We start from the raw sequence: 18,404 nt of genomic DNA on the forward strand, positions 1-18,404 counted from the left end.
AACGATGAAGTCGTGTAGCAAGTTGATGGGGTTTGGCGGGTTGTCTGGTCCTCGACCAGGTAATCTACGGTGTCTGGTTCGGACGCCTCTTCCCGCTCTGAGTTTTGGCACATTGTTGGGGGTCTTTCACGCCCCTCGCGCTCTTCTCGGGGGGTTTGCTCCTGGGCAGCCCTCTTGGCAGCCATTTCGGCTTTCTCTAGCTGTTCGGCGCAATCATCAATGGAGTTTTTCAAGAGCTCACGCTCCCTATGTAACTCATTATTATCATCGGCTAACAGCTCGGCGTTGCTGATGGTCAGCCTTTCAACCTTTCCGCGGAGGCGTCTGACTTCTGAATCAGTATCTCGGAAGTATGATAGGAATAGCTTACCAAGTGCCGCTTGGACACTAAAAGTTGTTTCTTTTGGATCTCTCATATGTTTGTTCGAGTTGTCTATGTTATTTTGGCATTCACTCTTACTTGTGTTCCTAATGTTTGCCTTTTCGGAGGCAGAGCAGTGAATGAGGTCTGCGATGACCTCAAGGAGAGACACGTCTTGAGCGTTGTCTTCAATTTCTGAGACACGAGGGGATGCCATTTTGCTTAGGCTGGATACTGGATAATTAATCAATCAATTAGTTAATTTATTAATTAATCATTATTAATATTAACTATGTAATTAATTAATAAAGTTTGTTTGTTTGGAAATGCTTTCTTATCCTAAGTTATGAATAGGTTATGAGTATTTGTGATATGGTTATCACGCTACTGTTAACCGTTCAACACACCTGGGGATATACCTTGGCAATTGATGAATCAAACTGATAGTGTATTTGTTGTTGCAACAATATTCAAGAAGTCAACAAACCAATCTCCTCACACGGGGCACCAATTTAACTGTAGGTACATTTGGTAATTATTAAGTGATCAATCTCATTAAATCATTCTCATTAAATCTGAAGGTTAATAATTAAATTGAATCAGTCTCATTTGAATCGTTTAAATTGAATCAGTCTCATATTATCATTAAATCACTCGTGGAATCAGTCTCATTAATTAATACCATTAATTTGTGCTTAATAATAAATTACCAAACAGCTAAATTATGGTATATTCCAAATTATGGTGATCACTTACCGTATTACATAACTTATATGCACCTTTTTGAATTCTTTGGGAGATTGTGTGACTTCAGAAATATTGGAACACATAAATACACATAGTTTCAATAATAATGGAATTTATTATAACAAAGATAAAAATGAATAATGGCAGTTGAAATATATACAAACAGTGAGATATACTTGATGAGCGTGTGTGTGTGTGTGTGTTGTGGTGAAAACAAAAGATTAGCTTTGTGTGCCAATTAAGATGTGTTTGTGTGTGTCAGGCCTGTGTGTGTGAACGGCCCTATGGCCTAGCAAAAGAAAGAAGCTCACGTGGGTTGCTAGCTAAGGTAAAGGTGTGTTTGTGTGTGTGGGAGGAGGACCGCCACGTGTAGGCCTAGATTAGCCTCGTGTGGCTAAGCTAAGACAAAGGAATGCTAGCTAAGGTGTGTTTTTGTGTGTGTGGGAGGACCGCCACGTGTTAGAGACAAAGGATAGAGCAAAGGATAGCTGTGTAGCTAACTCCACGTGGTGGAGGCCTTGTGATCCCTTGAGACAATACAATTAGCCCTGGAGGCTAATGGAACAAAAGAATTAGCCATGTGTTTAGCTAAGGTGTTTGTGAGGCCTGGTGAGCTAGCTTTGGTTGCTAATTAGACAAAGAATTAGCCGTATGTGGCTAGCTAAGACCCAAGGATCCTACCTCATGGAGTTAAGACAAAAGGTGTTAATAGGGAATAAAGAGAAGCATGCAAAGCCTATCTATTAAACAATTGAGAGATTAAACAAAACAGAACAATCAACAATTCAACACGCTGCGTGTCGAACAGTGTAAACAATTAAACCTGAGTTTAAATTCACACTACTTCAATAAAAGCTAATTCCTAAGACTAGGTTTTGCCCAAATGCCAAGTCTTACTCAGTATCTTGCCTCTAGCAAGATTATGAAGAGATGTTCCGAGACTTTTGGAGTTTTGCCATTGTAGAGCACGTGAGTCGCTTCCGTGAGGCACAGAGAACTTCCTGGTCCGACGCGTGGTCGCTCGTGATGAAAAGAAAGTCTCTGATTAAACAATGTGCACAGCTTTTGAGTTAAAAAGGATCCAGTCGCTTCTTAACTTTAAAATAACTGCCTGGCTGCAGTGTTGTACGTACTCATGAGGAATAACTGAAAACCGGTTTGTAACTCGAGCTGAGTTTAAAATCGCGCGATTCTGGATTTTTACCGTGGCCAAAGGTAAACAAAGAATTTGCGCTGAATCGTGGATCTTGCAAGAAAGAGAAGAAAAAGACGTCTTATCTGGTTTTCTGGTGGAGGGTATCTCTTTGTGCATCCAGATGGCTTGGAATCCGGACGAGAGAGAGAAAGAGCGGAAGTGTCATTCCATTATTTATGCCTTCATAGAGGAAGTAACGTTGGTGCTCCCGCCCCGGCTTGACGCAGGTCAACGTGGAAGTGGGCTGATGGGAATGTAGTTTCTTAAAGAGATGGACTGAATGTAGTTCTTAGATGGACTGTACCTACAATTGGATGTGGCAAATCTTCCCCGTAAACCAATGCAAGTAAATGGACTGAACTTCATAAAGCCCCTTTCTACAATAATATTTAACTCGATGCCTTTTATTCACCCATTAAGGCACACACGTATATATATTTGGGAAACAAACAGGCATCAAAACAACACTAACTAAATTTCCTCAACATGCAGCAGGCCTATACCGGAATCAAGCTATCGGAAACTTTTTTTTTTTAAATTCTGCTGCTACTATCGTAGGCTACTAACGATATCTACACATCAAGGCATGTTTTGGAGCTCAGCGGGGATCGTGTAGAATAATGTGCTGTGCTTATGCTGCTGAAGCCGTGCTGTCTCCGCATCACTTTCATTAAATGCCGTGCAGATAGGCTATAACATGCCTCCAAAAACAATTTTTGCAATATACAGTGCTATATGGAAAAAAATTCAATTAAACCATATTACAACGGGATTGCTCCATGTGATTGCTTCACAGTCTGACATGCTTCCAATCTCTCCTATTTTTGAGTGTGCCATTACCATCTGACAGCTGGTGGTGAAATTGGTTGGGTGGGCTATGAAATACATTATAAATTTATTTATAAATTATAAATTGTTTGGAGACAGGTTTCACCAAGCGGCTATTATGTGCGAGACTTCATATTATGTAATTCATATATGTAATTACAATTTTTGTCACACTTATATGATAAAATACCCCAATTTTTTAATCCTGTCCATTGAAATTGCACATAACAAGAGTCGATGACCTCTAAATGACCTCCAAGGTCAAACTGAGAGCGCCTCCAGATCTTAAATTAATTGTTATGCCCTCAAGAACAAACCCTGAAAGTTTCATGCTTTTATCATCTTGTGCACGATTCATCTGCTCTACTAAGCGGACTATGGAATGCCATTTGAGACTCATTTATGCGCAAACAGAAACTCATTTATGCGCAAACAGAAACTCATTTATGCGCGAACAGAAAACCAACATTGAGCGCATGGCACCTGTTTTGAGCGAACAGAAGACCGATATTGCGCGCAGAAACGTGTTTTGAGCGAGCACATAAATTATACTTTGGGGGGGGGGGGGGGGGGGGGGCGAATGAATCTCTGTGCGCAACAACAGCCCTCTGCGCGCTCTCTTTCAATCTCCTCCGCTCGCTCCGAAGATCTCTGTCATGCTCGCTCAATTTCACCAGTGCTCGCTCAAATCCTGTACAGTGCGTTCCATTTGTGTCACGACTGTCGGCCAATCACAACTATCCGCCAGGGTTGGATTGGCGGGCAACCTGACCAATCAGAGTAGCTGGGAGAATCGGAAACTCGAACAGTACGAACACCAAGACGAAGTGGTGGTAGTGTTGCGCACAGAGATTCATTCCCCCCCTCAAAGTATAATTTATGTGCTCGCTCAAAACACGTTTCTGCGCTCAATATCGGTCTTCTGTTCGCTCAAAACAGGTGCCATGCGCTCAATGTTGGTTTTCTGTTCGCGCATAAATGAGTCTAAAATGGCATTCCATAGGCGGACTGGAGAGAGAGAGAAGAACTCTTGTGTCAAAGTCGGTAATAGTGTGCCCCCTTGTGGCTGGTTGTTGTGGTCATCTGGAATTTTCACATTAGTTATTATGCATATTAAATTATTTGCATATTAGCTAAATATTTAGTTTCAGCAGAAACATTTAGATTCAACATTTAGATTTAACATTTAGATATAACATTTAGATTTAATATTTAAATATAGATTTAGATTTAACATTTAGATTTAACATTTAGATTTAATTTTTATATTTATATTTAAATTTAACATATATATTTACATTTAGGTTTGACATTTAACATTTATTTGTAACATGTAACATTTAGATATAACTATTTAAAATATCTCTAAGATGACAAATATTGTTATAAATGTGCAAAAAGGGGAGTCTGAAAAATTCACACCATTTTTAAAACAGTTTTAAGCTAAATGTGACAAAATGTTGCTGAAATTTTCAGCACGGACATGCTTTACAAACGGCGCCCCATAATTAGGACCTAATTAAAGTATCACAAACTGATAAATATCAAAATGCTGATGATGAACTGGGCTGGATAAAGGAATGTGTAACACAGTCTTTCTCTCTGCTGTGGCTTTAACTATGAGAATTATGGGATGTTACCTGTGGACAGATGAGGAGTCTCCATTTTTAAAGTTCCCATGAGGATGATCCATAGACCGATCACTCTTCGTGGAGACACAGCTGGGTTCTGGTGAGTCTGATCTCTTCATCTGGAGTTTACTGTACAACATTATAGACAGTCCTTTATATACACCATTTACACTGGTTATTATTAATTATTACTGTTTAATTATCTTGTTTGCAATTACTCTGACTTAGTGTCCCATCCAGATGCACTTTCTGCCTTATCCTGTATGTGACACTGTGAAACACTGAACTGTGCAGTTATTGATATTAATTACTCTAAAATGTTTAGTGAAAGTATTGTAGCAGCATTAGGACCTAATTAAAGTATCACAAACTGATAAATATCAAAATGCTGATGATGAACTGGGCTGGATAAAGGAATGTGTAACAGTCTTTCTCTCTGCTGTGGCTTTAACTATGAGAATTATGGGATGTTACCTGTGGACAGATGAGGGCTTTCCACTGTTAAAGTACAAAGGAGGATCCATAGAATCATCACTCTTCATGGAGACACAGCTGGGTTCTGGTGAGTCTGATCTCATCATCTGGAGTTTACTGTACAACATTATAGACAGTCCTTTATATACACCATTTACACTGGTTATTATTAATTATTACTGTTTAATTATCTTGTTTGCAATTACTCTGACTTAGTGTCCCATCCAGATGCACTTTCTGCCTTATCCTGTATGTGACACTGTGAAACACTGAACTGTGCAGTTATTGATATTAATTACTCTAAAATGTTTAGTGAAAGTATTGTAGCAGCATTAGGACCTAATTAAAGTATGACAAACTGATAAATATCAAAATGCTGATGATGAACTGGGCTGGATAAAGGAATGTGTAACAGTCTTTCTCTCTGCTGTGGCTTTAACCCTTTGGTGACTGACCCCTTGAAAATCGTTCCTCCAGGAACGATGACATTTCAGTTGTCAAGACAACGGAAAAACTAAAATACAAGAGCATTTTGTTTTGTGCACAAGAGAATTGTGACGTATCTTTCTGTTTTGTATTTTAGTTTTTCCGTTGTCTTGACAACTGAAACGTCATCGTTCCTGGAGGAACGATTTTCAAGGGGTCAGTCACCAAAGGGTTAACTATGAGAATTATGGGATGTTACCTGTGGACAGATGAGGGCTTTCCACTGTTAAAGAACAAAGGATGATCCATAGAATCATCACTCTTCATGGAGACACAGCTGGGTTCTGGTGAGTCTGATCTCATCATCTGGAGTTTACTGTACAACATTATAGACAGTCCTTTATATACACCATTTACACTGGTTATTATTAATTATTACTGTTTAATTATCTTGTTTGCAATTACTCTGACTTAGTGTCCCATCCAGATGCACTTTCTGCCTTATCCTGTATGTGACACTGTGAAACACTGAACTGTGCAGTTATTGATATTAATTACTCTAAAATGTTTAGTGAAAGTATTGTAGCAGCATTAGGACCTAATTAAAGTATCACAAACTGATAAATATCAAAATGCTGATGATGAACTGGGCTGGATAAAGGAATGTGTAACAGTCTTTCTCTCTGCTGTGGCTTTAACTATGAGAATTATGGGATGTTACCTGTGGACAGATGAGGGCTTTCCACTGTTAAAGTACAAAGGAGGATCCATAGAATCATCACTCTTCATGGAGACACAGCTGGGTTCTGGTGAGTCTGATCTCTTCATCTGGAGTTTACTGTACAACATTATAGAGGAGTAGAGATGAAAGTGGAAAGAAAAAAATCCTGAACTTTTGAAATTCAAACTAAGATGGGGGGGCAACGTCCCCCCAAAATATTTTAATAACATAACACGCAAAACCCTGCATTCTAGTGCATTTTAGTACTTATTTTCACTAAAACAAGTTATAACTTTTAAGCCTTTTTCTTTCATGTACATTAATGATTAACATGTCAAAAATATCAAATTTAATTCCCCTAGTTAAGGAGTCATTTTCAGGAGTGCATTTAGAAAACACGGTGATTTTCCTGCTACACAGTTCATTACTTTGAAAAAAATCAGACAGTTGAAGGTAAACTCAGCAAAATCCCAAAACAGTACTGTTAAAAAGTAAAGGTCTGTTAGAGTTTCTAAAGCTTTCAGGTTTCAATGTTGGGGACGCTGAGCCTCGTTTATTAATCTTTTAGTAGAGTCGTGTGTTTGCATAAGCTAAAGTGAACTAAAAATTTCCAATTCAGATTTATGCGAGTTGAAGCCAATTGTTTACATTAGTTCGTATTGTCTGTAAATTTAAACACACCAATGAATACCAAATTTCTCATGTAAATCAGGGGCATAGGGTGTGTGTGTGTGTGTGTATGTCACACACTGACTGGCAGCCTGAGTGCATTATGTCACAAAAAATAAATTCCCATTGCTAGTTTTAGGCAGCTTAGAAACCGGCTCTTCCATTATTGCTGTTTCTTCCATGTTTTCTTGATGTTGTGTTCTAGAAACGGCACTAAAATTTAGCTTCAAAACCACAAAATCCAACTTTGATGGGAAAAAAATATATATATAATAAATTGCTTGCCTCTCTTCACATCGAAAGAAGGAGGAAAGCTTAGCTTGTTTTGACATGGCGAATTATTAACACAAGAGAAAATACTCGTAATTCGCAACTAAAAAGACTGCAGCTACACTGGCAGCTTGAACATGCTTTCTAGTGCGATCGTGTTGCGCTTGCGCAGAATGGTGTCAGTCCTGCACACCTTAGCACGTGCACCTGAAGGTGCGCCTTGGGGGGGCGCGCGCCTAACGAGCTCTGGCACGCGCGCGGTTAACAAAGAACACCTGTCTTTAATCAATGAACTATGTTTGGGCTATTTCATCGTCCTTGCATCACCCATGCAAGGATGATGAGAAGTATTACGCCGCATCTAGGAACGCAGAAAATCTGAAAAATTAATTTCTCCATTCGGAAAACTGGGGATTTTAAAGAGTTTTGTCAAATATCCGGATTTCCGGGTATTTTGTCATTAGTGGAAAAAATCCAGAGGAATTTTCATGAAAATCTAAAAATCCGGAACACTTTCATGACTAAGAGGAGGCATGAGATGGAATTTCATTGTCTTGAATGTCACAATACAAAATACTGCGAGGGACGAATCTGCTGCTCATATCATGTATTGTGATATTTCTGTTTAATATGCTTTTTGAGCTCTACCTCTGACACCACCAGCATGGTGGTGTAGTGGTTAGCACTGTCACCTCACAGCAAGAAGGTTCTGGGTTCGAGCCCAGCAGCCGGCGAGGGCCTTTCTGTGTGGAGCTTGCATGTTCTCCTCATGTCTGCATGGGTTTCCTCCGGGTGCTCCGGTTTCCCCCACAGTCCAAAGACATGCAGTTAGGTTAACATGGGATGGCCTTGGGCTGAAATGCCCTTGAGCAAGGTAGCGAACCCCGAGCTGCTCCCCAGGCGCTGTAGTGTGGCTGCCCACTGCTCTGTGTGTGTGTGCGTGTGTTCACTGTTTCAGATGGTTAAATGCAGAGGATGAATTTCACTGCACTTGAAGTGTGCATGTGACAAATAAAGATGACGACTTCTCTTCTTCTGTTCTTACACATTAGGTGGCAGCACCAGAAGTCGTAGCCCACAGAGCACAGAGCTATAGAGTGGAAACTGCCTCAAAGCACGCTGACTGAACAGTCTAGAAAGTGAAGGTAATCAGAAGGAAGTGTTATGGCACATGGGTCAAACCCCAGGCCCACAGCCTCGTTTCATTCGGCCCGCGTGAACTTGGAAACAATAAAACTGAAACAGCCTGTAGAACACGACTGCTTAAAGGAGAACTGAAGGCAAATATATCATCAAAATTCTATTTCTCATTTTATTAAATATCGGAATGCATTTTTGATCACTATTTTGTCACTGCTATAGCAAGTTATGAGTGTATGAAATATGCTCTGTAATATATCAGTCCATATGTCAAAGCAATGGCCATAAACGAGATTCGTTGAGACCTGTGCGAGACATCGTAGGACGGAAGTAAAAAGTACAGCGGAAATCAAAGTGACCAAACCCTGTGTCCGAAATCATTCTTCTTCTTCTTCTTTCCGATTTATTGGTGGTTGGCATCCACTATGGTGCATTACCGCCACCAACTGTATTATTGCGACATTGCAATGAGGTGTGGAGCTTCAATGGAGGAGTGACAAAAAAAGAAAATAAAAAGATAAATAGAATTAACTAAATCCTGTCAAAAATGCCAGTATTCTTCAGGAACATAAGAACAAATCTCCAAGCTGATGGTACTGAAAAGGCAAATAATCTCTCAAGAGTGAGACTGGTCTCCCCTAGTTCTCGAACCTCTTCTAGTAGAACGCTTCTCTGTCTACTGTATGCTTGGCATTCTAACAAAACATGTCTAACAGTCTCCATTTCGCTGCAGTTAACACAGTGACCTGTGGCATGCTTGCCAATGATGTAGAGGTTATGATTTAGTCTAGTGTGTCCTATCCTAAGTCTTGTTATAACTTGCTCTTCTTTCCGACTCCAAGTATCCTGTCTTCTAGTGGGAACCTTTTTTTGTACAGTGCGCAGAAAGCTGCCCTTACTCTCCCTGTCCCACTGCCCCTGCCATAGTCCTAGCATTTTAGTGACTATGATGGTCTTAACTTCTGCTTTACTCAGTGGGATATTAAACTGTGCCTCAAATTTTAAAGCATTTTTGGCAAGCTGGTCTGCAACCTCATTCAATACCTGAGTGAGATGGAACCCTCAATACCTGAGTGAGATGAGTAACCTTCAATACCTGAGTGAGATGGAACCCATAAGAAATTAACCAGAATATCTTGCTGATGCAGTCTGAAGAGACTTTGAAGGACATCATACAGTAGGTCAGGTCTACACACTGACTTGCCATGTAGAATACTGGTCAATGCTGACATAGAGTCAGAACATATAACATTATATCTAGTTTTAACCTCTTCAATCCATTTCAGTGCAAGACAGATTGCAAATAATTCTACTGAGTAAACTGCTAGGTGGTCAGACACCCTTTCTGATATTTCTTTGTTATATTTTGGGATAAAGACTGCAGCCGCAGTCCCGAAATCACTCACTCCTTCACTACTCCCTATATAGGGAATTACTACTACAAAATGGCGTCCCCACTATATAGTGCCCTATATAGGGAGTAGAGAGCGATTTGGGACACAGGGCAACATCTGCAAACGTTGTCAAAAAACGACCGCACCATCTTTCGAATGCTGACATAATTAAGCCGGAAGTTTTGTTTGTTTTGATAGCAATCAGGAAAGTTTGAAAAAAGTAGCCAGTAATCGTCATTTAAACTCGTTTTTGTGCAATACTTTGTTTGGAAAACAGTTTTCAAAATGGCGGCACTGACACCTGACTTACACTTCACATTTCGAAGTCTTGCACAAGTCTTGTGAAGATTGCACGGATAAGCGACGCCTGCCGTGGATCAAACGAACTAAATTCAACATGGCTAAAAACTGAATAGGCTGATAAATATAATATTTTATTGCAATTAGTTGCCAATACGAGTCACGATATAAGGTTACTAAAACTGAAAACGTAATTGAATAACATGTTAATTAAGAAATAAAGCAAGTTAAAAAAAATGCCTTCAGTTCTCCTTTAACATTTTCACACTATCCAGAATTCACAGCAGATCTGTCGTGTAGTCATCTGAAGGTAGTTATAGTAAACCACTGTATATACATACGTGCACTCCAGTTTCTATCACGGCTGGATTGACCACGGTCTGAAATGCAGGTTAAAATAAATGCCTGGATTTGACACAGGATCTGAGTTTAACACCCCGACTGTATCAGGCCCGGCGCCAGAATTGAAATATTCAGGGGGCGATCAGTTTATCAGAGGGGGCGGTGTTAAAAAAAAAAAACGCTCCGGATGGGACGTGCCTTTGAGCGTGAATAATGGGTGCGCTCGTATTATTTCGTATGCTTGTGTATTTTCAATATATTTAGGCTACACCTCTGTAAGAGAATACAGAGCAAGTAATAAGAGTATTTTTTTTATTTGAACATATAGGCCCATGAGCTCCTGTCCTGCATTGTCAAAACTGAACCAACAAATGATCTGAGCCAGGCAGGAGACAGCTCCACATAGCACTCCATCATGAGCGTAAACAACACAGCGCAAAATGACAGTTACACAACGGGTCAATGATCAACCTCTTCATTTAAACAATACGAATATACACTTTTATCTCAGGGCGAATCACTGTTGAGCGCTTATTGTTTCATGATTAACAACCACCACCACACCCCACCCCGCTTTTTTTGACAAATCGCACCCTGACTACATGCTTTGCTGTACAATTAAATTAGGCTAAGACATTATAATGCTGACTCGTTTTCAGAATAGTGGAAGTCATAATTTTTCTCCCCCCGTTTCTGCACCCATGAATGGACGCAGCGCCCTTAGCATTTGCCTATATTGCCTATGCCACGGGCTGGCTCTGGTTGGAATCCATCTTTAAACCAAGCACTTGACTAGCTGTCTTGAATGGCATTGACACCATGCAATCGACTCGATATACAATATAATGTAGCCTAGCAACCATATATCCCGCGCAACCCTCAACCTATCAAATTGCTTTGAACAACTGACATTTCAGTTTGTTTTAAAAGTAATTAATTTAGTTTATTTGTTAAATACTTGATATTATTGAATAGTTTAGGCTACTATTTTGCAGTATTTCATTGTTATTATTATAATTTTTTTTCCAACTCTCGCAACTGAGGGGGCGGGGTGGTTGACTTGAGGGGGCGTCGCCCCCAAATGCCCCCTCGTAGCGCCGGGCCTGGACTGTATTGATATTGCAGTGGTTTGATTTGCTGCCTTTACAAATCAAAATAAATGTTTTACACTTTAAAATGTAATGTTTTGTGTCAACACCGTCTCATCAGTCTGGTCCTGTGAAGCTTGGATTGGGATGTGATTCATATCGTGGCTTTATGGCCCTTTTCCACTACCCTTTTTCAGCTCACTTCAGCTCGCTTCAGCTCACTTCAGCCCGACACGGCTCGCGTTTCGACTACCAAAGAACAGCACGACTCAGCTTGCTTCAGCCCTGCTTAGCCCCTAAAACTCGCACCGTTTTGGAGTGGGGCTGAAGCGAGCCAAAGCGAGCCGAGTGAGGCTGGGGGCGTGAGCAGACACTCCCCTGTGCACTGATTGGTGAGGAGGAGTGTCCTCACACGCCCACACACGCCCCGTGAACACGCTGGGATCTGTAAACACCGTAAACCCGGAAGAAGAAGAATTACGAATTATGAGAATTTCTGAAGCCTTATGCGCCTCGCCTCATCTATACGCTCTTGCCAGTATCTGTTGGCGTTGTCGGTGACAACAAGCCACAGAACCAAGACCAGCAACACTAACGACTCCATGTCCTCCATGTTGGTTGTTTACTATTCGGGTCGTGAGACTACCGATTAAAAGCTCACTGATGTCACTGTTTGCGCTGCTTAACGACATCACGTGACGTCCACCCACTTTCGCTAACTCCACCCAATGTGTCCACCCACTTCCAGCCAGCACGGTTCAGCGCGGTTGTAGTCGAAATGCAAGTCCAACAGCCCCGCTCAGCTCGACTCAGCCCAACTCAGCACGGCACGGCTCAGCCCGACTCAGCCGCGTTTGTAGTGGAAAAGCGGCATTAGTATATTGTCTCATACGACTGCATTTTTTATTTTATAAGAACATAATTTTACTAACAATGAACAGAATCTGGCATTTTTTCAAGTGGCGACTAAACTTTTCATTCTCAGTATAAATTTTTGTTCAGTTTATCTTTTCAGATATCCTCACTCCATATTTCAGATATGAGCAATGACTAAAATATTAGAACATGGCAGCTTACCGCTTTTCTGAGGGTGGGGTCACATTATCTGTGTCCAGATCACAGCTCTCCATTTTTTAATATTAGTGTATGGACACACAGATCATGGACTCACTGCTGATTCCTGAAGACACTGATCTCTTGGACTGAATGAATTACACTCCTAAAAATCAGAAAAACAAAACAAAACCAAACATTCTGTTAAAATTGGAGAGAAAAAAATTAACATCTAAATGAACTGCACATGTGAAAGACTCCAAAATTAATAAGATAAATTTATTAATGTTATTTAAAAATAACTGTTTTACACCATGAACGGTCCATGATCTGTTTTTACTGAGGGATCACATGCACCGTGATACTCAATATATTTTGTCAGTTGTGCTGAAAATGCTGAGACGTGGCATCTTGTTTTCTGAGCCAGACTTTACTCTATTCACTAGTCCAGCTCACGGTCTCCCTGAAAGACACAGGAACAAACCAGGCATGCATATTATTATTATTATTATTATTATTATTATTATTATTATTATTATTCATACATATTATTAGCTTTAATCCCCTCAAATTAAATAACTTCCCAGCCACAGGATGGCCTGCTTCTTTGTTTCTTTTTTTAAGATATTACAAAAATAAACATGCATCACAATGACCAAATTCCAGAGAGAACTAAATTTCACAGATTTTATGAAATCGAAAGGCTGTCTCGCTTTAAGTCTAATCCTACTTTCTCTTTACCAGCATTAAATAGAAGAAGAAGCCTTTATTTATGACATGCACACTCAAGCACAGTGAGATTCATTCTCTGCATTTAACCCATCTGCAGCAGTGAACACACGCACACACACCCAGAGCAGTGGGCAGCCATACTACAGCGCCCGGGGAGCAGTTCGGGGTTAGGTACCGAGTTCAATGGCACTTCAGCCCAAGGCCGCCCCCATGTTAACCTAACTGCATGTCTTTGAACTGTGGGGGAAACCGGAGCACCTGGAGGAAACCCACACACAGACAGAGGGAGAACATGCAAACTCCAAACAGAAAGGCCCCTGTCAGTCACTGGGCTCGAACCTAGAACCTTCCTGCTGTGAGTCGACAGTGCAAACCACTACACCACCATGCTGCCCAAAAATGGGTTTTAGTTTGAATAAATTCTGATCCAGAAGTCAGTCAGTCTGAAGTCAGTTGCACTAACCAGAGATGATTTCTGTGAGCCTAAAGTAGGGGTGTGTGATATGACTGTTTTACACTGTGAACGAGCCATGATCTGTTTTTACTGAGGGATCACATGGACCGTGATACTAAATATATTTTGTCAGTTGTGCTGAAAATGCTGAGACATGGCATCTTGTTTTCTGAGCCAGACTTTACTCTATTCACTAGTCCAGCTCACGGTCTCCCTGAAAGACACAGGAGCAAACCAATAGGTAAGACTTTGAGCGGGTGGGTGGAGCACAGAAGTATGGCAGGCCAGAACTGAGTTCCAAAAACTCTTTTATTTAGCTTTTCAGCTTTTATACTTTCCACTCTCCCAGTCACACGCTCACACACACAAGCATTCTGGTTGGGGAGAGAGCTCCCTTCCTCTGCTCTCCCTCTCCTTATATAGGGTGTGGTCACTGGGGAAGACACACAAACACATGTTGTATGACCTCTTTGGCAAGATCTGGGAAGAGGAGAAGATCCCGAATGACTGGAAGGAGGGAATTCTCATCAAGTTGCCGAAGAAAGGGGACCTGACTGAATGCAGCAACTATAGGGGAATCATGCTCCTATCTTTCCCTGGCAAGGTCCTGAACAGAGTGCTGTTGGAGAGGATGAAGGAGGTAGTGGATACCAAGCTCTGGGATGAACAGGCAGGATTTCACAGCAACAGATCCTGTACGGACCAGATCGCCAGCCTGCGCATCATCGTGGAGCAGTCCCTGGAGTGGAATTCCCCCTCTACATCAGCTTCATAGACTATGAGAAGGCATTCGACAGCATGGACAGAGAGACGCTGTGGAAGCTACTGCAGCATTATGGAGTCCCCAGGAAGCTGATCTCACTCATCCAGTGCACGTACCAAGGCATGACCTGCAGAGTGGCACATGAAGGTCAACTGTCAGCAAGTTTTGAGGTTCGAACCAGAGTACGACAGGGGTGCCTACTTTCTCCACTCCTTTTCCTCCTGGTCATTGATTGGATCATGAGGACCACAATAACAGGCAGGAACAATGGAATACAGTGGACACTCTGGTTGCAGCTGGATGACCTGGACTTTGCTGACGACCTGGTACTCCTGACGCACAACCACAGACAGATGCAGGACAAGACCACATGCCTAGCAGAAACATCAGCAGGGACAGGGCTCAAGATCAACAGCAGGAAAACCGAGTTGATGAAGATCAACACGATGGCCAATACACCAGTCACTGTTGATGGGGAGTCAGTCAAGGAGACAGAGTCGTTTGTCTACCTGGGGAGCAGTGGCGTGCACAGACATTTTGGGGGGCAAGTGCTCTGGGGGGAAAAAAGGGCACTTTTTGCCCATGTGGAACACCTTATTATAAAAGTCTGAGATTTAACCCTCCTCTTGTGTTCATAATCATATCAAAGTTTTGGGTATTTTTCTGTAGTTCCATCTTTAAGAAGTCTGATAAAGTCTGATCTTCCCGTCACTGACTTGAGTCTCAAGACTGTGTTTATTCACAGTTTTCCATGAGATCATCTTAAAATTTGTAACGAAATATACACATTCAATGGGCTCAACAGAGCTCTCCTTTATTTGCATAACGGCGTGCATACTAGCATAACGTGATATTCTTAATCATGTTATAAAAACAGGTCGGAATTGATGGAGAGTGGAGTTGCCTCAATGGTTTAGGCTACATTTAAAATGTTGTTCAGTTTGTTTCTCCATATGGAAAGGGAGCAAATAAGCTGGCAAAGGCTGCCATGTGCAGTTGTTTCTGTATGCGACGGGCTACTTCACGACAAAATAATTACAGCTTGGGCTTAGAGGGCAAACAATACATTTTCACTTGATTCATGTGTTACCTGACTGGTGGGGCAAGGGAAGAGCTGACTGACTGCCCAATGTGTTGTCTGGGCTCACGCTAGCCGCTCGCACGTCCGCAAATTGCGAAGTTTTATTCCAATTTGCGAAAAGATAATCATCTGTATTCGCATTTTATGCGAAAGTCATTTAAAGTTTAAGCAAAATCCATCAAACAATTGCGATTTCTCAAGATAAACAGTACCTTTCATGTCCATCTTCGATGTTTTGATTTATAACCAATGCCCCCGAGTTTTGAAGCTTCTTATTGGTTGACCGCAAATTACGTCTTCCAATAGCATCGGACCTTACATATAAAATGATCAATTTCCGAGTTGCGCTGATAATGTTGGCAATTCTCGCTCATTAGTGAACAAGATTATAGCAAGGTTTGTTTAAAATAAGTTATCCGACTTTACGTATGACAAAAACTTATCTAAAAAGTGAGATAACATATTAGAATATTCTGTTAGCTTTCTCAGTTAGGGATTGTTACATTCCCCGTGGCAAAATAGGGGATGGGGGAAGCAACAGAGATAAACCAAAATGACCCGGGAGGAAAAAGAGGACAAGGAGGCGGACTCAGGGCCGAAACGGAAACCGTTTTTATTCACAAAATAGAAAAAAAAAAACTAAAGTCACTGGTCTCCAAACAAACACAAGAGTCAGGTTCTCTCACCAACACAACAAACAAACCACAACCAAACAGTTCCGGGATTGCGCACACGCCTTTCCCCTTAAAGGTCTGATGACACGAACCTGACTCTATGCAATTTCTTAAATAAACTATACAACATGGCAAATATGTTAGATTTCTGTTATAATTATGTGAAAAGAAGCTGTTGTTACGCAAATATCCAACTTTTAATTGCACACCGCAAGAAAACTGGGTCCGTGGCTCGTGGCCATGTTGTGATGTCAGCGGAAGAACACGCTGCGGTTCACTGGCTGTTCTACTCTGGTTCTACTGGGAGGCACCAAGATGGTGGACTGATAAGTCGTGTTTTGTAGGAGCTCCGAAAAACCCCCGCAAAATTTGTTTGTAAAACGTGTTATTTTCCGCTTGAAATGTAACAATGGATGTACAGAAGCTGATTAAACCGACAAAACTTCCATTAGCACGTTCGAAATCCAACCGCAAAATGCAGTCGCAAATAATGGAAGTTGAACACGACTATGCTAATGTGGAGCTAGCTAATGCAGGGCTAAACAAACGGGAGAGGGGAGAAGATTCTGCACCCCCAACTCCTTCAAAACAACCACCAGAGGAGAAAAGGTCCAAGCCAGCGGAGGAAGGAGATGGCATCTCCAACAAAAAAATACTCGAAGCTATCTTGGGGCTAGAGAAGAAATGTGAAGCACAGCTGGAGGACATTAAAGAACAAAACAGACAGAGCGCCGCCATGATTGCTAGTTTGGCAAAGGCAGTAGAGTTTAACGCTGCAGAAGTGAAGGATTGCAAAAACAAAGTTATCCAACTGGAGAAGAAAAATGAACAACTGCTCAAAGAAAACAGAGATTTGAAAGAAAGAGTGAGGGAGCAAGAGCGATACAGAATGAGATGGTGCCTACGATTGAAAGGTATGAAAGAAACCAAAGACGAGAACATCAGAGAAAATGTTTTACAAATCCTCCAGAAGATTACTCCGGAGCTGAAGTTGGAAGAGGCAGTGGATATCGTCCACCGATTAGGAAAACGAGCAGACGGCAGAAACAGAAATGTTGTTGTTCTCTTCACTCAAACATGAATCAAAGAGGAAATCTGGAAACGCAGCAAGGATTCATCAGTCTGCAAATGAGAAGGCGTTAGCTTCACAGAGATGTTACTGCAAGAGGACCTGGAAGACCGAAGGCGCCTATGGCCTTTGATTGACGAGGCAAGACGTGCAAGTAAACGGGCCTACTTTCGAGGTCCCCACGGATTCATCGACGGGCTCAAAATTGAAGATAAACAAGTGAACTAAATATGCCAAAAACTGAAACAGTGGAAATTAGTGAGCGGTTTGAGGAGCTCAACCTTTATACCGTTTTTTTTCTTCCTTTTCACACGTGGAGTAAATTTATAATTCTTTATAGTTCATGATAAATGTTAATATTTTATTTGGTTCTTTAAATGTTAGGGGCTTGAATGAAATTGTTAAAAGAAAGGCTTTATTTTTATATTGCAAAGGTCGAAAATCTAACTGTGTATTTCTACAAGAAACTCATTCTTCAGACAGTGATACAACTTTTTGGACAAACCAATGGGGTGATGAGATCCTGTTCAACCACGGCTCATCACGATCGGGAGGTGTGGCTATATGTTTCAACAACCTTCCTGGAGATATCATGACACACCGCACTGATACGAATGGACACTGGTTGATTGCTGTAACGAAAGTTGAAAGTTTGTTTGTCATTCTAACTAATGTATACGGGTATAACAATGACAATCAGAACAAAATAATGTTGGAAGAAATAACAAATAGTATTTCAGAGCTAAAAGGTCGATATCCTACCGAGTACATTTTGATGGGGGGTGATTGGAATATGACACCGAATGAGTGGCATGATAGGTGGCCCTCAAGAACTAGCAGACCCCAATATAACAATTTAATTTGTGACTTTATGGCAAATAATAATTTAACAGATGTTTGGAGAGCAATGAATCCAGGGCTTCAGTGTTTTTCATGGTTTAAACCAAATGGGGCATCTAAATCTAGAATTGACTTTTGGTTGGGAAGTGACA

The 18,404-nt window shown here is 41.2% G+C and overlaps 1 protein-coding gene across 1 annotated transcript in view; it reads right to left on the reverse strand.

Annotated features, from left to right (window-relative positions):
* Nucleotides 1-12,799, reverse strand: part of LOC132870682 (NACHT, LRR and PYD domains-containing protein 12-like) — a 226,962-nt gene extending 214,163 nt beyond the window's left edge. The window contains exons 1-3 of the mRNA XM_060904455.1: nt 12,664-12,799; nt 6,384-6,500; nt 4,772-4,891 (exon numbers count right to left, since the gene is read on the reverse strand). Of these exons, the coding sequence (XP_060760438.1) occupies nt 4,772-4,891; nt 6,384-6,500; nt 12,664-12,716 (290 nt within the window). The 5' untranslated portion in view covers nt 12,717-12,799. The remainder of the gene's footprint in view (nt 1-4,771; nt 4,892-6,383; nt 6,501-12,663) is intronic.
* Nucleotides 12,800-18,404: the final 5,605 nt, after the last annotated feature.

Source organism: Neoarius graeffei, chromosome 22, assembly GCF_027579695.1.
Source record: "Neoarius graeffei isolate fNeoGra1 chromosome 22, fNeoGra1.pri, whole genome shotgun sequence".
NCBI lineage: Eukaryota > Metazoa > Chordata > Actinopteri > Siluriformes > Ariidae > Neoarius > Neoarius graeffei.